This window comes from Prionailurus bengalensis, chromosome F2, assembly GCF_016509475.1.
Source record: "Prionailurus bengalensis isolate Pbe53 chromosome F2, Fcat_Pben_1.1_paternal_pri, whole genome shotgun sequence".
Taxonomy (NCBI): domain Eukaryota; kingdom Metazoa; phylum Chordata; class Mammalia; order Carnivora; family Felidae; genus Prionailurus; species Prionailurus bengalensis.
In genome coordinates, this window is record NC_057353.1 from 40,406 (window position 1) to 55,269 (window position 14,864).

Sequence of the window (14,864 nt, forward strand, 5' to 3'; positions counted from 1 at the left end):
GTTCCTTATAGGAACATGGGCGAGAGCGTACGGAGGCTTTTGCCAACTGCATGGACGGAATGTTACTGCTGAGCCACGCTCAGCAGTATTCCTGGAAGTGTGCGGTACGCAGAGATTTTTGAGAATGTAGACTTTGGTCAGTTTTCAGTGTCAGTGGCACATATCTCGTGGGCAAGCCCACGTCTGTCTCTCTCTCTGTCGCTCGCTCTCGCTCTCCCTCTCTTGAAATGTGTCTGTCTCTTTCTCTGTGTGGCTTTTTCTCTGTGTCTCTCAAGAAAACACACACACACACGCAGACATACACTGTCACGATCCCGCGACATACACCCACATACAGAACAACCCCCAGACTCAACACACAAAATTACTCCGCACAAAAGATATACAGCATCTTTCTTATACTGTAGAAACATCACCTAGTTTGTCACCTGGGACGTCGGTCTTTCGCCCCCACCCTCGAGCACCAGTCCTCCCAGGACTCTGCATTGTAGATATCGGTCATTGTCGAATGTCAGTGGCCCATATCTCTGGGCAAACCCACATCTCTCTCTCTACTCTCTCTCTCCCTCTCTTTCACTGTGTCTGTCTCTTCCTGTGTGTGGCTCTGTCTCTCTGTCTCTGAGCCTCTCAAGAAAGCGCACGCACGCACGCACGCACGCATACACACTCACCATCATGCGACATACAGAGATACAGAACAACCCCAAGACTCATGCACACACAATCACACCGCACAGATGGAATCCCTTGTCTTTCTCATACTACAGAAACATGGACATAGATTTCACCGGGGATGTCGGTCTTTCCCCCCCCACACTCAAGCCCCTGTCCCCCCAGGACCCTGATATCCGGGTACTCTCCAGACGGAAGACAGCAAGAATGCCCCACCTACACCTCCCCCGAAACATTTTCCTCAGCAAGAAACAGTTTCCAGGACACATACCTTCTTCTCGTGCTCCTACGGCCACCTGAATGTTAGAAAAGAAAACACCATCAGGGTGAGATCATGATGTACAGTATGTGTACCATTCTTCGGTTCGCTTGGTGACTTTGGGATTCAGGATGGGACACAGTGTTTGAGTCAAAGGCCACAAAAGCAAAGATAATATGCCTGTCAGAAGTCGTTTTGCCTGGAGATGTGTCTCTAAAGAACACCGAGGATGCAGACTACAAAATGGTTCCCCCAGAAGGAAAAAGTGCGGCTGCCGAAAAAGATCCTAGGACGCTGTTTACTAGCAGGTTTGGCACTGCCAGTGGAAAATGTCCCCCTGACCAAGGGGACAGTTGGCAAGAAACAACCATGGAAATTGACAACATGTTTCTCCCCACAGGGAAAATAACATTATCACCTCAACGGTACATTGTCACATTTACAACAGATGTTGATTGCAAAGACTCTACGGAAGCACTTGTGTTCCTCAAGGAAAGACAGGAAGCTCACCTCAGCAACAGCCTGCTGACTGGGCACAGGATGGGGCCGCCGTCTTTCCTCCTCGGGGACACCTAGAAAGACCACAACACCTGTCAGTACCATGTTGGTGCTGCTCAAGTATACCTCAGGGACTGTTCCTTGATATGAACATGGGCCAGAGCATATTGAGGCTTCGGTGACCTGCATGGACTAAATGTTACTGCTGAGCCGTGCACAGCAGTATTCCTTGAGGTGTGCAGTAGGAGGAGTGTGTGAGAATGTAGACATTAATCATTGTGCAGTGTCAGTGACACCTGTTCTCTGGGCAAACCCACATGTATCTTTCTGTCTCTGTCTCTCTTGCAGTGTGTCTGTCTCATTTTGTGTGGCTTAGTCTGTGTGTCTCCCAAGAAAACACACTCAACACACATTCACAGTCACCATCACGTGACACACAGACACACACACACACACACACACACACACACACACAGAACCACCCCGGGACTCATGCCCACAAAAACACACCCCACTCGAGGAATTCATTATCTTTCTCCTAGTGTAGAAGCATCCCATAGTTTTGTCACCTGGGACGTAGGTCCTTCCCCCCCACTCACAAGCACCAGTCCTCCCAGGCCTCTGGAATTAGGGTAGCTCTCCAGACTGAAGTCAACAACAATGCCCCACCTGCATCACCAGCTAAACATTTTTCTCAGCAAGAGACAGTTTCCGGGATACATACCCGTGTCCTGTGCTCCTTCGGCCACCTGAATGTTAGGAAAGAAAACACCATCAGGGTGAGATCATGACATACACTATTGGCACCACTCTTCAGTTCCCTTTGCGTCTTTACGATACAAGATGGGACTCAGCGGTTGAGTCGAAGGCCACAAAAGCCAATGAATAGGATGCCTGTCAGAAGTTGTTTCTCCTGGGGATGTGTCTCTCAGGACCACTGAGGATGCCTACTACAAAATCCTTCACCCAAGCAGGACAGATGGCTGCTGACGGAAAAGATCCTAGGACACTGTTTGTTACCAGGTTTGGCACTGCCAGTGGTCAATGTCCCCCTGGCCAAGGTGACCGTTGGCAAGAGGCAACCACTCACCACTGTCCCCATCCGGGAAAGCAACAGTATCCTCGAAAATGTAGACTGTCATATGTACAACAGAGGTGGATTGGAAAGCCTCTAAGAAAGCAATTGTGCTCCTTCAGGGAAAGACAGGAAAGCTCACCTCAGCACCAGCCTGCTGCCTCCTTTCAGGAAGGGGCCGCCGCTTTTTCACCTTAGCGACACCTAGGAGGACACAGAATACAGGTCACTATCTTCTTGGTGCTGCTCAAGAATACCTCCGGGACTGTTCCTTATAGGAACATGGGCGAGAGCGTACGGAGGCTTTTGCCAACTGCATGGACGGAATGTTACTGCTGAGCCACGCTCAGCAGTATTCCTGGAAGTGTGCGGTACGCAGAGATTTTTGAGAATGTAGACTTTGGTCAGTTTTCAGTGTCAGTGGCACATATCTCGTGGGCAAGCCCACGTCTGTCTCTCTCTCTGTCGCTCGCTCTCGCTCTCCCTCTCTTGAAATGTGTCTGTCTCTTTCTCTGTGTGGCTTTTTCTCTGTGTCTCTCAAGAAAACACACACACACACGCAGACATACACTGTCACGATCCCGCGACATACACCCACATACAGAACAACCCCCAGACTCAACACACAAAATTACTCCGCACAAAAGATATACAGCATCTTTCTTATACTGTAGAAACATCACCTAGTTTGTCACCTGGGACGTCGGTCTTTCGCCCCCACCCTCGAGCACCAGTCCTCCCAGGACTCTGCATTGTAGATATCGGTCATTGTCGAATGTCAGTGGCCCATATCTCTGGGCAAACCCACATCTCTCTCTCTACTCTCTCTCTCCCTCTCTTTCACTGTGTCTGTCTCTTCCTGTGTGTGGCTCTGTCTCTCTGTCTCTGAGCCTCTCAAGAAAGCGCACGCACGCACGCACGCACGCATACACACTCACCATCATGCGACATACAGAGATACAGAACAACCCCAAGACTCATGCACACACAATCACACCGCACAGATGGAATCCCTTGTCTTTCTCATACTACAGAAACATGGACATAGATTTCACCGGGGATGTCGGTCTTTCCCCCCCCACACTCAAGCCCCTGTCCCCCCAGGACCCTGATATCCGGGTACTCTCCAGACGGAAGACAGCAAGAATGCCCCACCTACACCTCCCCCGAAACATTTTCCTCAGCAAGAAACAGTTTCCAGGACACATACCTTCTTCTCGTGCTCCTACGGCCACCTGAATGTTAGAAAAGAAAACACCATCAGGGTGAGATCATGATGTACAGTATGTGTACCATTCTTCGGTTCGCTTGGTGACTTTGGGATTCAGGATGGGACACAGTGTTTGAGTCAAAGGCCACAAAAGCAAAGATAATATGCCTGTCAGAAGTCGTTTTGCCTGGAGATGTGTCTCTAAAGAACACCGAGGATGCAGACTACAAAATGGTTCCCCCAGAAGGAAAAAGTGCGGCTGCCGAAAAAGATCCTAGGACGCTGTTTACTAGCAGGTTTGGCACTGCCAGTGGAAAATGTCCCCCTGACCAAGGGGACAGTTGGCAAGAAACAACCATGGAAATTGACAACATGTTTCTCCCCACAGGGAAAATAACATTATCACCTCAACGGTACATTGTCACATTTACAACAGATGTTGATTGCAAAGACTCTACGGAAGCACTTGTGTTCCTCAAGGAAAGACAGGAAGCTCACCTCAGCAACAGCCTGCTGACTGGGCACAGGATGGGGCCGCCGTCTTTCCTCCTCGGGGACACCTAGAAAGACCACAACACCTGTCAGTACCATGTTGGTGCTGCTCAAGTATACCTCAGGGACTGTTCCTTGATATGAACATGGGCCAGAGCATATTGAGGCTTCGGTGACCTGCATGGACTAAATGTTACTGCTGAGCCGTGCACAGCAGTATTCCTTGAGGTGTGCAGTAGGAGGAGTGTGTGAGAATGTAGACATTAATCATTGTGCAGTGTCAGTGACACCTGTTCTCTGGGCAAACCCACATGTATCTTTCTGTCTCTGTCTCTCTTGCAGTGTGTCTGTCTCATTTTGTGTGGCTTAGTCTGTGTGTCTCCCAAGAAAACACACTCAACACACATTCACAGTCACCATCACTTGACACACACACACACACACACACACACACACACACACACAGAACCACCCCGGGACTCTTGTCCACAAAAACACACCACACTCGAGGAATTCATTATCTTTCTCCTACTGTAGAAGCATCCCATAGTTTTGTCACCTGGGACGTAGGTCCTTCCCCCCCACTCACAAGCACCAGTCCTCCCAGGCCTCTGGAATTAGGGTAGCTCTCCAGACTGAAGTCAACAACAATGCCCCACCTGCATCACCATCTAAACATTTTTCTCAGCAAGAGACAGTTTCCGGGATACATACCCGTGTCCTGTGCTCCTTCGGCCACCTGAATGTCAGGAAAGAAAACACCATCAGGGTGAGATCATGACATACACTATTGGCACCACTCTTCAGTTCCCTTTGCGTCTTTACGATACAAGATGGGACTCAGCGGTTGAGTCGAAGGCCACAAAAGCCAATGAATAGGATGCCTGTCAGAAGTTGTTTCTCCTGGGGATGTGTCTCTAAAGAACACTGAGGATGCAGACTACAAAATGGTTCACCCAGAAGGAAAAAGTGCGGCTGCCGAAAATCATCCTAGGACGCTGTTTGTTACCAGGTTTGGCACTGCCAGTGGTCAATGTCTCCCTGACCAAGGTGACCGTTGGCTAGAGGCAACCACTCTCCACTCTCCCCATCACGGATAGTAACAGTATCATCGAAAATATACATTGTCATATTTACCACAGAAGCTGATTGGAAAGACTCTAACATAGCACTTGTGTTTCTCAGGGAAATACTGGCAAGCTCACCTCAGCAGCAACCTCATACCTCCTTGCATGATTGGCGCGCAGTGTTTCCTCGTTTCGGACACCTAGAAGGACACAGAATATACCTCAGTATATTGTTGGTGGTGCTCAAGAATAACTCAGGGACTTTTCTTCATGTGAACATTGGCCAGAGCATACAGAGGCTTTGGTTACCTGCATGGACTGAATGGTACTGAGGAGCCACGCTCAAGTGTATTTCTTGGCGTGTGCAGTATGAGTAGTTTTTTGAGAGTGTAGACATTGGTAATGTGTAGTGTCAGTGGTACGTGTCTCCTGGGTCAACACACATCTCTCCTCTCTCTCTCACCTGTCTCTCTCTCTCTTATGAGTGTGTCTCATTCTCTTTGTGTGCTTCCCTGTCCCTCAGTTTTTGCCTGTCTCAAACACACACACACACACACACACACACACACACACACACACAACAGCACTGTGAATACATTGTCTTCTCTCACTGTAAACATAGACACAGGTTTCCCCCTCAGAAATCTGTCTTTTCTCCACACCATCAAGCCTCTGTCCTGCAGGGAACCTGGGTTAAGGGTAGCTTCCACACTGATTCCAGCAGGAATGCCCGATCTTCCTGACCATATTGATTATTTCATCAGTTGGTTAAGTGTCCCTCTCTTGATTTCGACCCAGGTCATGATCTCAAGGTGTCTGGGATCAAATCCCTGCCTGGGATTCCACCCCGCTCCCTCAATCAATCATTCAATCAATCAATCAATCAATCAATCAATGACCTTTTGAAAGTTGCCCAACAGAGTATGTAAACTGACGCAGTCAATATGAAAAAACAATATGGAAGTGCTTCAAGACATTTAAAAAAGAAGTACCATTTGATCTAGCAATCCCACTTTGGGCTAACACATCCAAAAGTATTGAAATCTGGTCTTCTGAATGATACCTACACTCCCGTGTTCTGCATTCACAAAAGCTAATATAGCGAAACAACTGAAGGTCCATTGATGAACAAATGCACAAAGACAATGTGGTGTGTCCATACAATGGGTGACTATTCAGCCTTCAAAAGGAAGGAAATCCTGTCAGTTGTGACACCATGGATGGCCCTGGGGGACTTGGTGTTAAGCGAAATAAGCCAGACACAGAAAGACAAACACTGCAGGATGACACTTACATGTGGAACCTAAAATAGTCAAATGCATAGGAACAGAGAATAGAATAGGGGCTGGAGGGAGGGGAAAGGGAGGAAATGTTGGTGTTCGGGGCACCAAGTTTCATTTATACAAAAGAAGTCAGTTCTGGAAACCTACCTTGCCACATAGGGCCTGTGATGAACTGCTTGAAAATCAGTAAGAGTGAGTTTGTAGGTTGAGTCCCCTTACCACGAAAGAAAAAGAAGAAAAGCCCCAACAGACACTGTTTGGGCAAATACCTTTATCTGGGTGAGACAGTATAGAAATCAGAACAATCCAGTCATTGAGAGCATGGGGTTGGTGCCTGTTGGGCTGTGCCTAAGTTCCCTGTACTGCACAATGAAAACTTTCTTAGGGGCTGCTTACTAGTGCTATGGTATGAAGTTGAAAGTGACTAAATGCAGGAAAAGTCTTCGGAAAAAAAATGACCGATGGTTCAGAAGCAGTGTGTTTAAGTGTTCAGTCACTAAATGTCTGGAACATTAACCTAAACACTTGGTAGTGGTTGAATCTAGAGTGGGGACTTGGATGGCTACAGGACAAAGGAGGATGGAAGCTTCCTTTTCATCCTGTCCATGGCTAGGACGCTTTACAGCTCATGGGGAAGTCCTGTTACCACCTCCTGGGATCCCCATATCAACCCCGTGGGGCAGAGAGGGCAGGGCCTGTGACCCATATTTTCTGTGAGAGATTAAGTGACTCACCAAGATTCACTATTCTGAAGAGTGGGAGGTCCAGGATAGGAATGTAGATGTTGCCCGGGGACAGAGATCCCTGAAAATCTGGGACCTTCCCAGGGCACCTGAGATCATGCCTTGAACCCCTGAGCCAGGTGCTCCCCCAGTCTCTTTATCAAATCTTCCTCCCCAAGGTCTCTGTGGAAGACAGTTGATGCCCTGGAGGAGGTGCCTAAGCTAGGAGAAAAGTGCAAATCCTAACTCAGCCTCCCAACTCTAGGTTTCAACCCCTGACCCAAGGCACAATGCAGTTACCACCAAGTGAAGCCCTTCTGAAGGAGCAGGGGAAGCCCAACAGTGGCCATCCTCACCCGGCCTCCACACTACCAGGGCTCTCACAAGGAGCCTTCCCCAACGGCCACTTGGCCACTTTCAGTGGCCAGGGGTCTGCTCAGCTCCCAAGCTGACTCTGAAGCCACGACATTCCAAACCAACTGTCACGTGACGGCTCTGCCCAGAATTAGCTTTCCTTCAGTTGACTAAGCCTGGCTGAGCATGAGCAACTACTGTGAATTAACTGCCAAATTGGCCCATCGGGCTGGTGCTTTGATGGTTTATTGAGTGTAGGCTGGGACACTTAACGTGGCACTGACTATTGGTCTGTGGAGCCATCTGAGCAGCCAGGACTAAGGCCTGGCTGGTGGAGGGCAGGGGCTGTACTGGCTCTGAGTGGGCCCCTTCCCAGTTCCTCCTCCTTCCCCAAAATCTGATCTGTACGGACTCCTCATCCTTCTTGAGACCCTGCAGTGGCAGGGGCCCATGTCCCATCTCCTTTTAGATGGACCCCTCCATACCCACGGCCTGGAGAAGGCTCCTCCCCCTCCACCGCCATGACTCTCCCTAAGGACTCTCCCAGGTGATTATAACCAACCCTTTACTGAGAGACTAGATTCAAATCTAGGCACAGCAGTCTGTGTTGTTTAATCATAAATCCTTTGTTATGAAGCTCATGAATGATTAACAAATTGTACATAAGGAAAGCCCACCACTGAAAACCAAACAGTATTATTAATTATGTGCTATTTTTCTTCTAGTCTTGCCTTGCGATGCTACCCGGATATGTATTCATTAAGCATGTCAGCTATTGGCTTTCATTTACTAGCAAGCAATGGGATAGTTCATTAAGGAGCAAAGGCCCCACTGGAGCATGGGTGAGAGTGTCAAGACAAGGAGGATGGACACCGGGCTAGTAATCAAATGTTTGAGTTCTTATTGGTCACGGCCCCTAAAGCGTGTAGTTCTTGGGAATCAAGCTGTTTTTAGGGCTCATGCTGATAATGTTACCGAATATACTACATTATGTCCCTGGATCTTTTTTCCTGAATGAGTCTTCACACACCACATGCAACGGGGCCTGAACTCGTCACCCAGGGAGCAAGAGATGCATGCTCCAGCAGCTGAGTAAGGCACCAGCCCGTCATGTTCCCGATTCTTAATCAGATTTGTGCCGTGTCCTGAAGAATGACCACACCATGAAACTGACTGAGCAGGCGCTGACCAGCTCTCTAACTCAGCTGTACAAGGGAGCAGCGATGAGGGTGATGGCACAAGGTTCATCGTGAATTGGTACTTTGAGGCTTCATTTTCGTTGTCTCACGGGTAGGCTCACAGAACTTCAGCATTACTAGGGCTCACTCGTATTGACAATGCCATCCAACACCTCTAAAGGATCTCCTCAGTCCTTACTGGACTCAGGCCAAGTGCTGAGGAGTAGCTCAGCACTGGCAGAATTTGACCAGGTTTTCCTAACTTGTGCCTCCAAACTTTCAGAATCTTTGAACTGACCAGAACCATGTAAGATTTCTAGATCCTTTTCATATTAGTGACTACGGCAAGTTCTATAATAATCTGGCTTGAGAGTTTCCCTGGGCTATGGGACCACAGAGACTACCTCATAATAGTAGATAGCATGTGGGATTTTCCTTGGTCCAGGTGATTCCTGACATACACACACATGCTGGAATTGCTTTGCACAGCCAGTGATCCCATGGCTAAGTAGAAGTGCAGCTCAGTAGTTAAAGCATGAGCATTGGGACTACAGGCCTGGGTTCACATCCTGACTCTTAGGAGTTCATGCCCCTGGACACAAGAATCTCTGTGCCTCAGTTTCTCCTCCTGAGAAGTAGGAAGAGTAACAAACCATCACATATGTTTGTGATGGCATTGAATGAATTATTGCATGGAAAGTGTGCGGTGTATGACAAGTGGTCAGAAAGATTCATTAGAGGGTATAGATATTAAACGAGACCTTACAATTTTGCAAGTTCCAGAGGTGGATTCAAACCTGGGACTCTGAGTTCCCAGACCATTGTTCTATGACACACAGCTGCTTTGCTTTGCCTAAAAACTATCATTTTACCTCAACATAATTTAGTTTTGACAGAATCAGAGGCATAAAAGAAAAAGGAACACAAAAGAAAAGAAAAAAGAAAAAAAAAGCTGTTGGTGACCCCTGGATCCCACTCTCTGTGACCCTTGACCAGAAATATTCATGATTGTTCTCCAGAGTGATCCAATGTACACAGTGTAATTCTGGATAACACCCAAAGGATAAAAGTAAATGTGTGTTTGGGGGCCACAAATGGTTGAAACTCTCATATTGTTCGGGTCTCTTTGGACAACTCTTTATGTGAATGAAGGAACACATCTCCCCAAATACTGAACCCAATACCCCTTTTTGGTATAAAGAGTATAGGGAAAGCATGTTAAAAACAATGATGGATACCTTCCATATCAACCATTCTGGATCCACTCTACATTTCTGTAATGAGTAATTTGAATACATACTTTTGGAGTTTTAAAAGATCCTACATTACAATAGACATTGCCGTATGTTTTCTCCTAGGAATACCTAGTGGTGACAAGAAAGGGGTGCAGGATATAGTCCATTTTTCTCAATGGAGAAAAAATATCAAGGGAGCTATCTTGATAGAATAACCGAAAATCAAGAGATAAAACAAAACTACAAAACATATCCATAACTCCGTACGACCAGATAGAGAGAGGAGATTTTAAACCATGAAAAAATATTTTGAGCAACAGCTAACTGTCCAGTTAGTAGCAGACAGTGTTAAGAAGATCTTTATGAACATACCACCGCAGCAACAAATCAGATTGCCCATCTTCGAAGACACTAGGTACAGATCTGAGAACTCACTCGTTATCAGAGTTGAACTGCTCAGCTCAGAGACTGGCAGTTGGAAAAAACGGGCATCTTACATCATTTCATCGCCATGGCAACAGAGCTTTCATGGGGAATGCAGGTGCACACCGTCCAACTTCTGCTGGGTGGACAGGTGCATCTCTACAGAGACAGGGGCACCATTGGAGATTAAGTGCTTGTGTTTCAAAAGCTGAATCCTGGTCTCACACGTTGTCATTCTCTGTTTTGAAAATAAATTACATGAAGGGAAATGACCTGACCCCTCCAACACCAATTATAATCACTAGTCAAAATTTCAGGGTGAAGAGGGAAAAAGAGAATATTTTGAGAATAGAGAGAGGTCCCATTTTTTATTTAAAACACAATCCATACCCATTTCTACCAACCTCAGTCCAAGGACACCTCTAGAATGAAGTTCAAAATTTGTCCCAGATGAAATACTAGAAGTAATCATTATATCTTAAAGTAATTTAGTCAGGTTATAGACCCATTAACTATAAACACAATTTGATGTAGAGTAATTACATAGAAGGCATATTTATTTTCTTAGCAAAGGTGTGGGACAAGGAGTTTACCTTTAGCTCTTCCCTGAAACACACATGCCTGTGTTTTTAATAAAAAAACTATCAGCTACATTAATCACATGTTTTTTTCTCTACCAAATTAGTCTAGAAGTTCAGAATCCGGGATGGTACATATAGAAAAAGTCATAAAATGAAAAATAGTAATTAAAATAATATTTACATTAAGAAAATAAAAAGAAAAATTTCAACTAAAACTAAGGTAAAATTTTCTTGTGTCAATATGGGAAAGGTGAACAGAAATGTTATCGTGTTCTTTTTGAATGATAGAATCAGACTTCTATTAATTTTATATGTCCTAAATCTTAAGATTTTCGACTCTGCCATTGTATGTATGTTTTACTCAGAAAAACAATAGGGAAGGTATTAAATTAATATAAATGTTATAAATGTATAAAATTAAGTAATAAAGATATGTATTTACATCGCAAAAAAAGAAAAAAATGTCCAGGGCTTTGAGCTGAGATGCAAGGAGGACCCAGACTTAGCAGGATCCCCCGTTCTGTCTGCATGTACTACCTGGCCTAGACATGAACCCAGGACAAGGGTGACTTTCAGGATTCCAACAGGGCACAATTCTCCACCTTCTAGGTCACTGTTCTCTGATAAAAATTATGCAAAGCACATACATAGTTTTGGCTTTGCCAGTAAACACACTGGAAAAAGGAAAATCAAAAACCGTGAAGCTAATGTGAGTAATATATTTTTGATCCGATACATCCAAAATGTTAAGATTTCCACTGTGACACATGAAACGCGACCACATTTCAAGGGCTCGAGAGCCGCTCAGAGCTGGTTGCTACCATAGAGGAGAGTGGAGATAGAGATCATTCACAGCACAGCAATAGAGTGGACGGTACGTTCAGGATCTCCTAGGCTCTACTTTAGGAACATAATGAAATAATCCACTTTGTCAGACTGAGTCCTGAGAATCACATCTCTGCCTGGAATCTCCAGACCCAGAGTCAGTGTGTGACAAAACCACATCCGTGTTGCCAAGCATGGATTGGATGGTAGGCACTCAGTAATGGTTTAATCATCTAAATTCTCCATCTTGCTATCTCCTTGGCCACCTCCTTTAAAATGTGAGAAACCAATTAATTTAATGACCGTATAGGAATCATTTAAACTAACTAAAAGAATTCAGCGCTCCCCTCACTTCCCCTTGAATCCTGGCCTCCAGACTTACATTGGAGTTTCCCTCTCAATGCCCCATTAGTCCAATATTACTGTTACTTAATTCAGGTACATACTAGATTATTGTACCTGGAGAGAGTACCTTCCCAGTTCTCTGGGACACATGATATTGGCTTCTGGTGGTCCCCGATCAGGGAGAAATTGGGCCCCCAGGGGACCTCTGGCAAATTCTGGATACATTTAAGGTGTCAACAGTGGGGAAGGCACGGCTGGCATTTGGCAGGCTGAGGCCAGGGATGCAGCTAAACACTTTGTAAGGCATCCTGCAGCTCCTCACAAGACTTACCTTGCGCAAAATGTCAACAGAGCCCAGTTTAAGAAACCCTGTCTTAAGCCATGTCTATTAAGTCTCTCTAAGAAAAAGGAGGATTCCTCCCAATCTCTTTGAACCCAATGTTAAAGGGTCGCTATCTATCTATCTATAAGGAATTAGGCACAGCCCCCACTGGTGTGAATGCAATAAATATATTCTCAGAGTTAGATTTTGTAAAAAGTAATGAGGGCTCGCCTGGCTGGCTCGATCCATGGAGTGTGTGACTCTTGATCTGGGAGTCGTGAGGATGAGCCCCAAATGGGTGCAGAGATTACTTAAAAGGAAAATTAAAAAAAAATTTTAAGGTTTATTTATTTTTGGGAGACAGAGAGACAGAGTAGGGGAGGGGCAGAGAGAGAGAGGGAGACACAAAATCCAAAGCAGGCTCCAGGCTCTGAGCCAGTCAGCACAGAGCCCAACACACGGCTCAAACTCACGAGGCGCGGGATCGTGAGCTGGGCCGAAGTCGGATGCTCAACTGACTGAGCCACCCAGGCGCCCCAAACATAAAATTTTTTTAATGTTTACTTGTTTTTGAGAGGCAGACAGACAGACAGACAGAGTGTGAGTGGGGGAGGGGCAGAGAGAGAGGGAGAACACAGAATCCTAAGCAGGCTCCAGGCTCTGAGCTGTCAGCACAGAGCTGATGTGGGGCTTGAACGTGTAAAACAACAAATCATGACCTGAGCCAAAGTCGGATGCTTAACTGACTGAGCTACCCAGGGGCCCTGTTAAAATCGAAAATGTTTGAATGAAATGTAGCAATCATTGTTTCGAGAAGTGTACTCTAAAAGCTCACTCCGTGGACACCATCATTTCTCCCCAGATATTTCTCTCTGTGATTGCAAATATGTATTTTCAAGGATTTGTGAAGCAAACTGGAGTGTGTGCAAAATCACAGGAAATTGGACAACAACGTTTCTGTTTTGAAACTCCTGCTACTGAATGTAACAGAAATGAGACCATAATGTTACAATAAATCCTATCCTGCATCTTCTATCTAAACCAACATTCACATCAAAACTATTATTGATTAGCCATCTCACAGCATTTCCACCCCTTGGTAATCCTAGTAAAGTGTATGAGGTTTAAATCTGTTGGTGGCTGACAAAGGTGTGAACTCAGAGAATTTATAGTCCATTTAGAACAATGTCTCTCAAAGTCAAAAACAACCACCGCTTCTCAATATTGGCATTGTATGAGTTTCATGTTTGCTTTCCTTTGTTCAGCTCAAGTTTGGAAATGTGTGAAAATGTATAAGAAGCACGAGAATTGAGAAGCACTTGACTTCTGAGGTAGGAAATTAGAAATAATTCTTAATCTTAATATTTCCCCTTCTTGATGTCGTGCCACAATTCAGGCAAGTTTCCTTTGCTTTATTCTTTCTTTTTTTGTTTCAACGTTTATTTATTTTTGGGACAGAGAGAGACAGAGCATGAACGGGGGAGGGGCAGAGAGAGAGGGAGACACAGAATCGGAAACAGGCTCCAGGCTCCGAGCCGTCAGCCCGGAGCCCGACGCGGGGCTCGAACTCCCGGACCGCGAGATCGTGACCTGGCTGAAGTTGGACGCTCAACTGACTGAGCCACCCAGGCGCCCCCATAACTCTTGAACATTTACTGCATAGGTGGGCTCAGGCAAAGCAACGGGCTCCCAGTTATTATGGGCAATTCAACTGGGCAGAGGATGGGCTTGCCAGTGTTCATCTAAGAGCTGGTGGCCGGACGCTCAACTGACTGAGCCACCCAGGCGCCCCTGACTTATAACTCTTATAAAAAACCCCAACTGCCACAGAGTTGATCTGATTATCATTACCTTCCTGATGACATGCAGGAATCTGCCAGTGTTCTTTCTGGGCCAAAAAAAAAATAATAAAGAAAAAAGGAGTGGAGGGCAGTGGGAGAGAAGGTGGTATTTAAGTTGGAAAACTGGGGATAAACAGTCAAAAAGCGGTAGACGACTAAATGCAATTTGGATATACAGTCTGTACATATACTGGATCTACACACATTCTTGCATGAACTTATGTATGTATGGATTTATTTACACCTGAAATGAGAAAACACAATCACACACCAAAATAAACCTAATGGAAGAGGCTGGCAAAATGGAGGGTGAAAAAACTAAGGTGGTTCTTTAAGAAATCAAGATAGCAGCTAAGCGGCCAAACCACCAAGAAGCCTAATTAAGACAAAAAGAAAGCGCCGAGAATCTGTGCAAAGATAATGAAGAAAGGATCACAGAGAGGGAAAGGATGAGAAGAGGAATAATTAGCAGGCCTCTGCAA

General features: G+C 45.8%; 1 protein-coding gene and 1 long non-coding RNA gene across 2 annotated transcripts in view; one reads left to right on the forward strand and one right to left on the reverse strand.

Annotated features, from left to right (window-relative positions):
* The window catches only part of LOC122495374, a 36,786-nt gene extending 26,056 nt beyond the window's left edge, over nt 1-10,730 (reverse strand). The window contains exons 1-9 of the mRNA XM_043601026.1: nt 10,418-10,730; nt 5,412-5,473; nt 4,921-4,945; nt 4,213-4,274; nt 3,715-3,739; nt 2,647-2,708; nt 2,154-2,178; nt 1,442-1,503; nt 944-968 (exon numbers count right to left, since the gene is read on the reverse strand). Of these exons, the coding sequence (XP_043456961.1) occupies nt 944-968; nt 1,442-1,503; nt 2,154-2,178; nt 2,647-2,708; nt 3,715-3,739; nt 4,213-4,274; nt 4,921-4,945; nt 5,412-5,473; nt 10,418-10,445 (376 nt within the window). The 5' untranslated portion in view covers nt 10,446-10,730. The remainder of the gene's footprint in view (nt 1-943; nt 969-1,441; nt 1,504-2,153; nt 2,179-2,646; nt 2,709-3,714; nt 3,740-4,212; nt 4,275-4,920; nt 4,946-5,411; nt 5,474-10,417) is intronic.
* Nucleotides 1-14,004, forward strand: part of LOC122495375 — a 52,481-nt gene extending 38,477 nt beyond the window's left edge. Inside the window, exon 9 of the long non-coding RNA XR_006300421.1 lies at nt 13,807-14,004. This is a non-coding gene — a long non-coding RNA (uncharacterized LOC122495375). The remainder of the gene's footprint in view (nt 1-13,806) is intronic.
* Nucleotides 14,005-14,864: the final 860 nt, after the last annotated feature.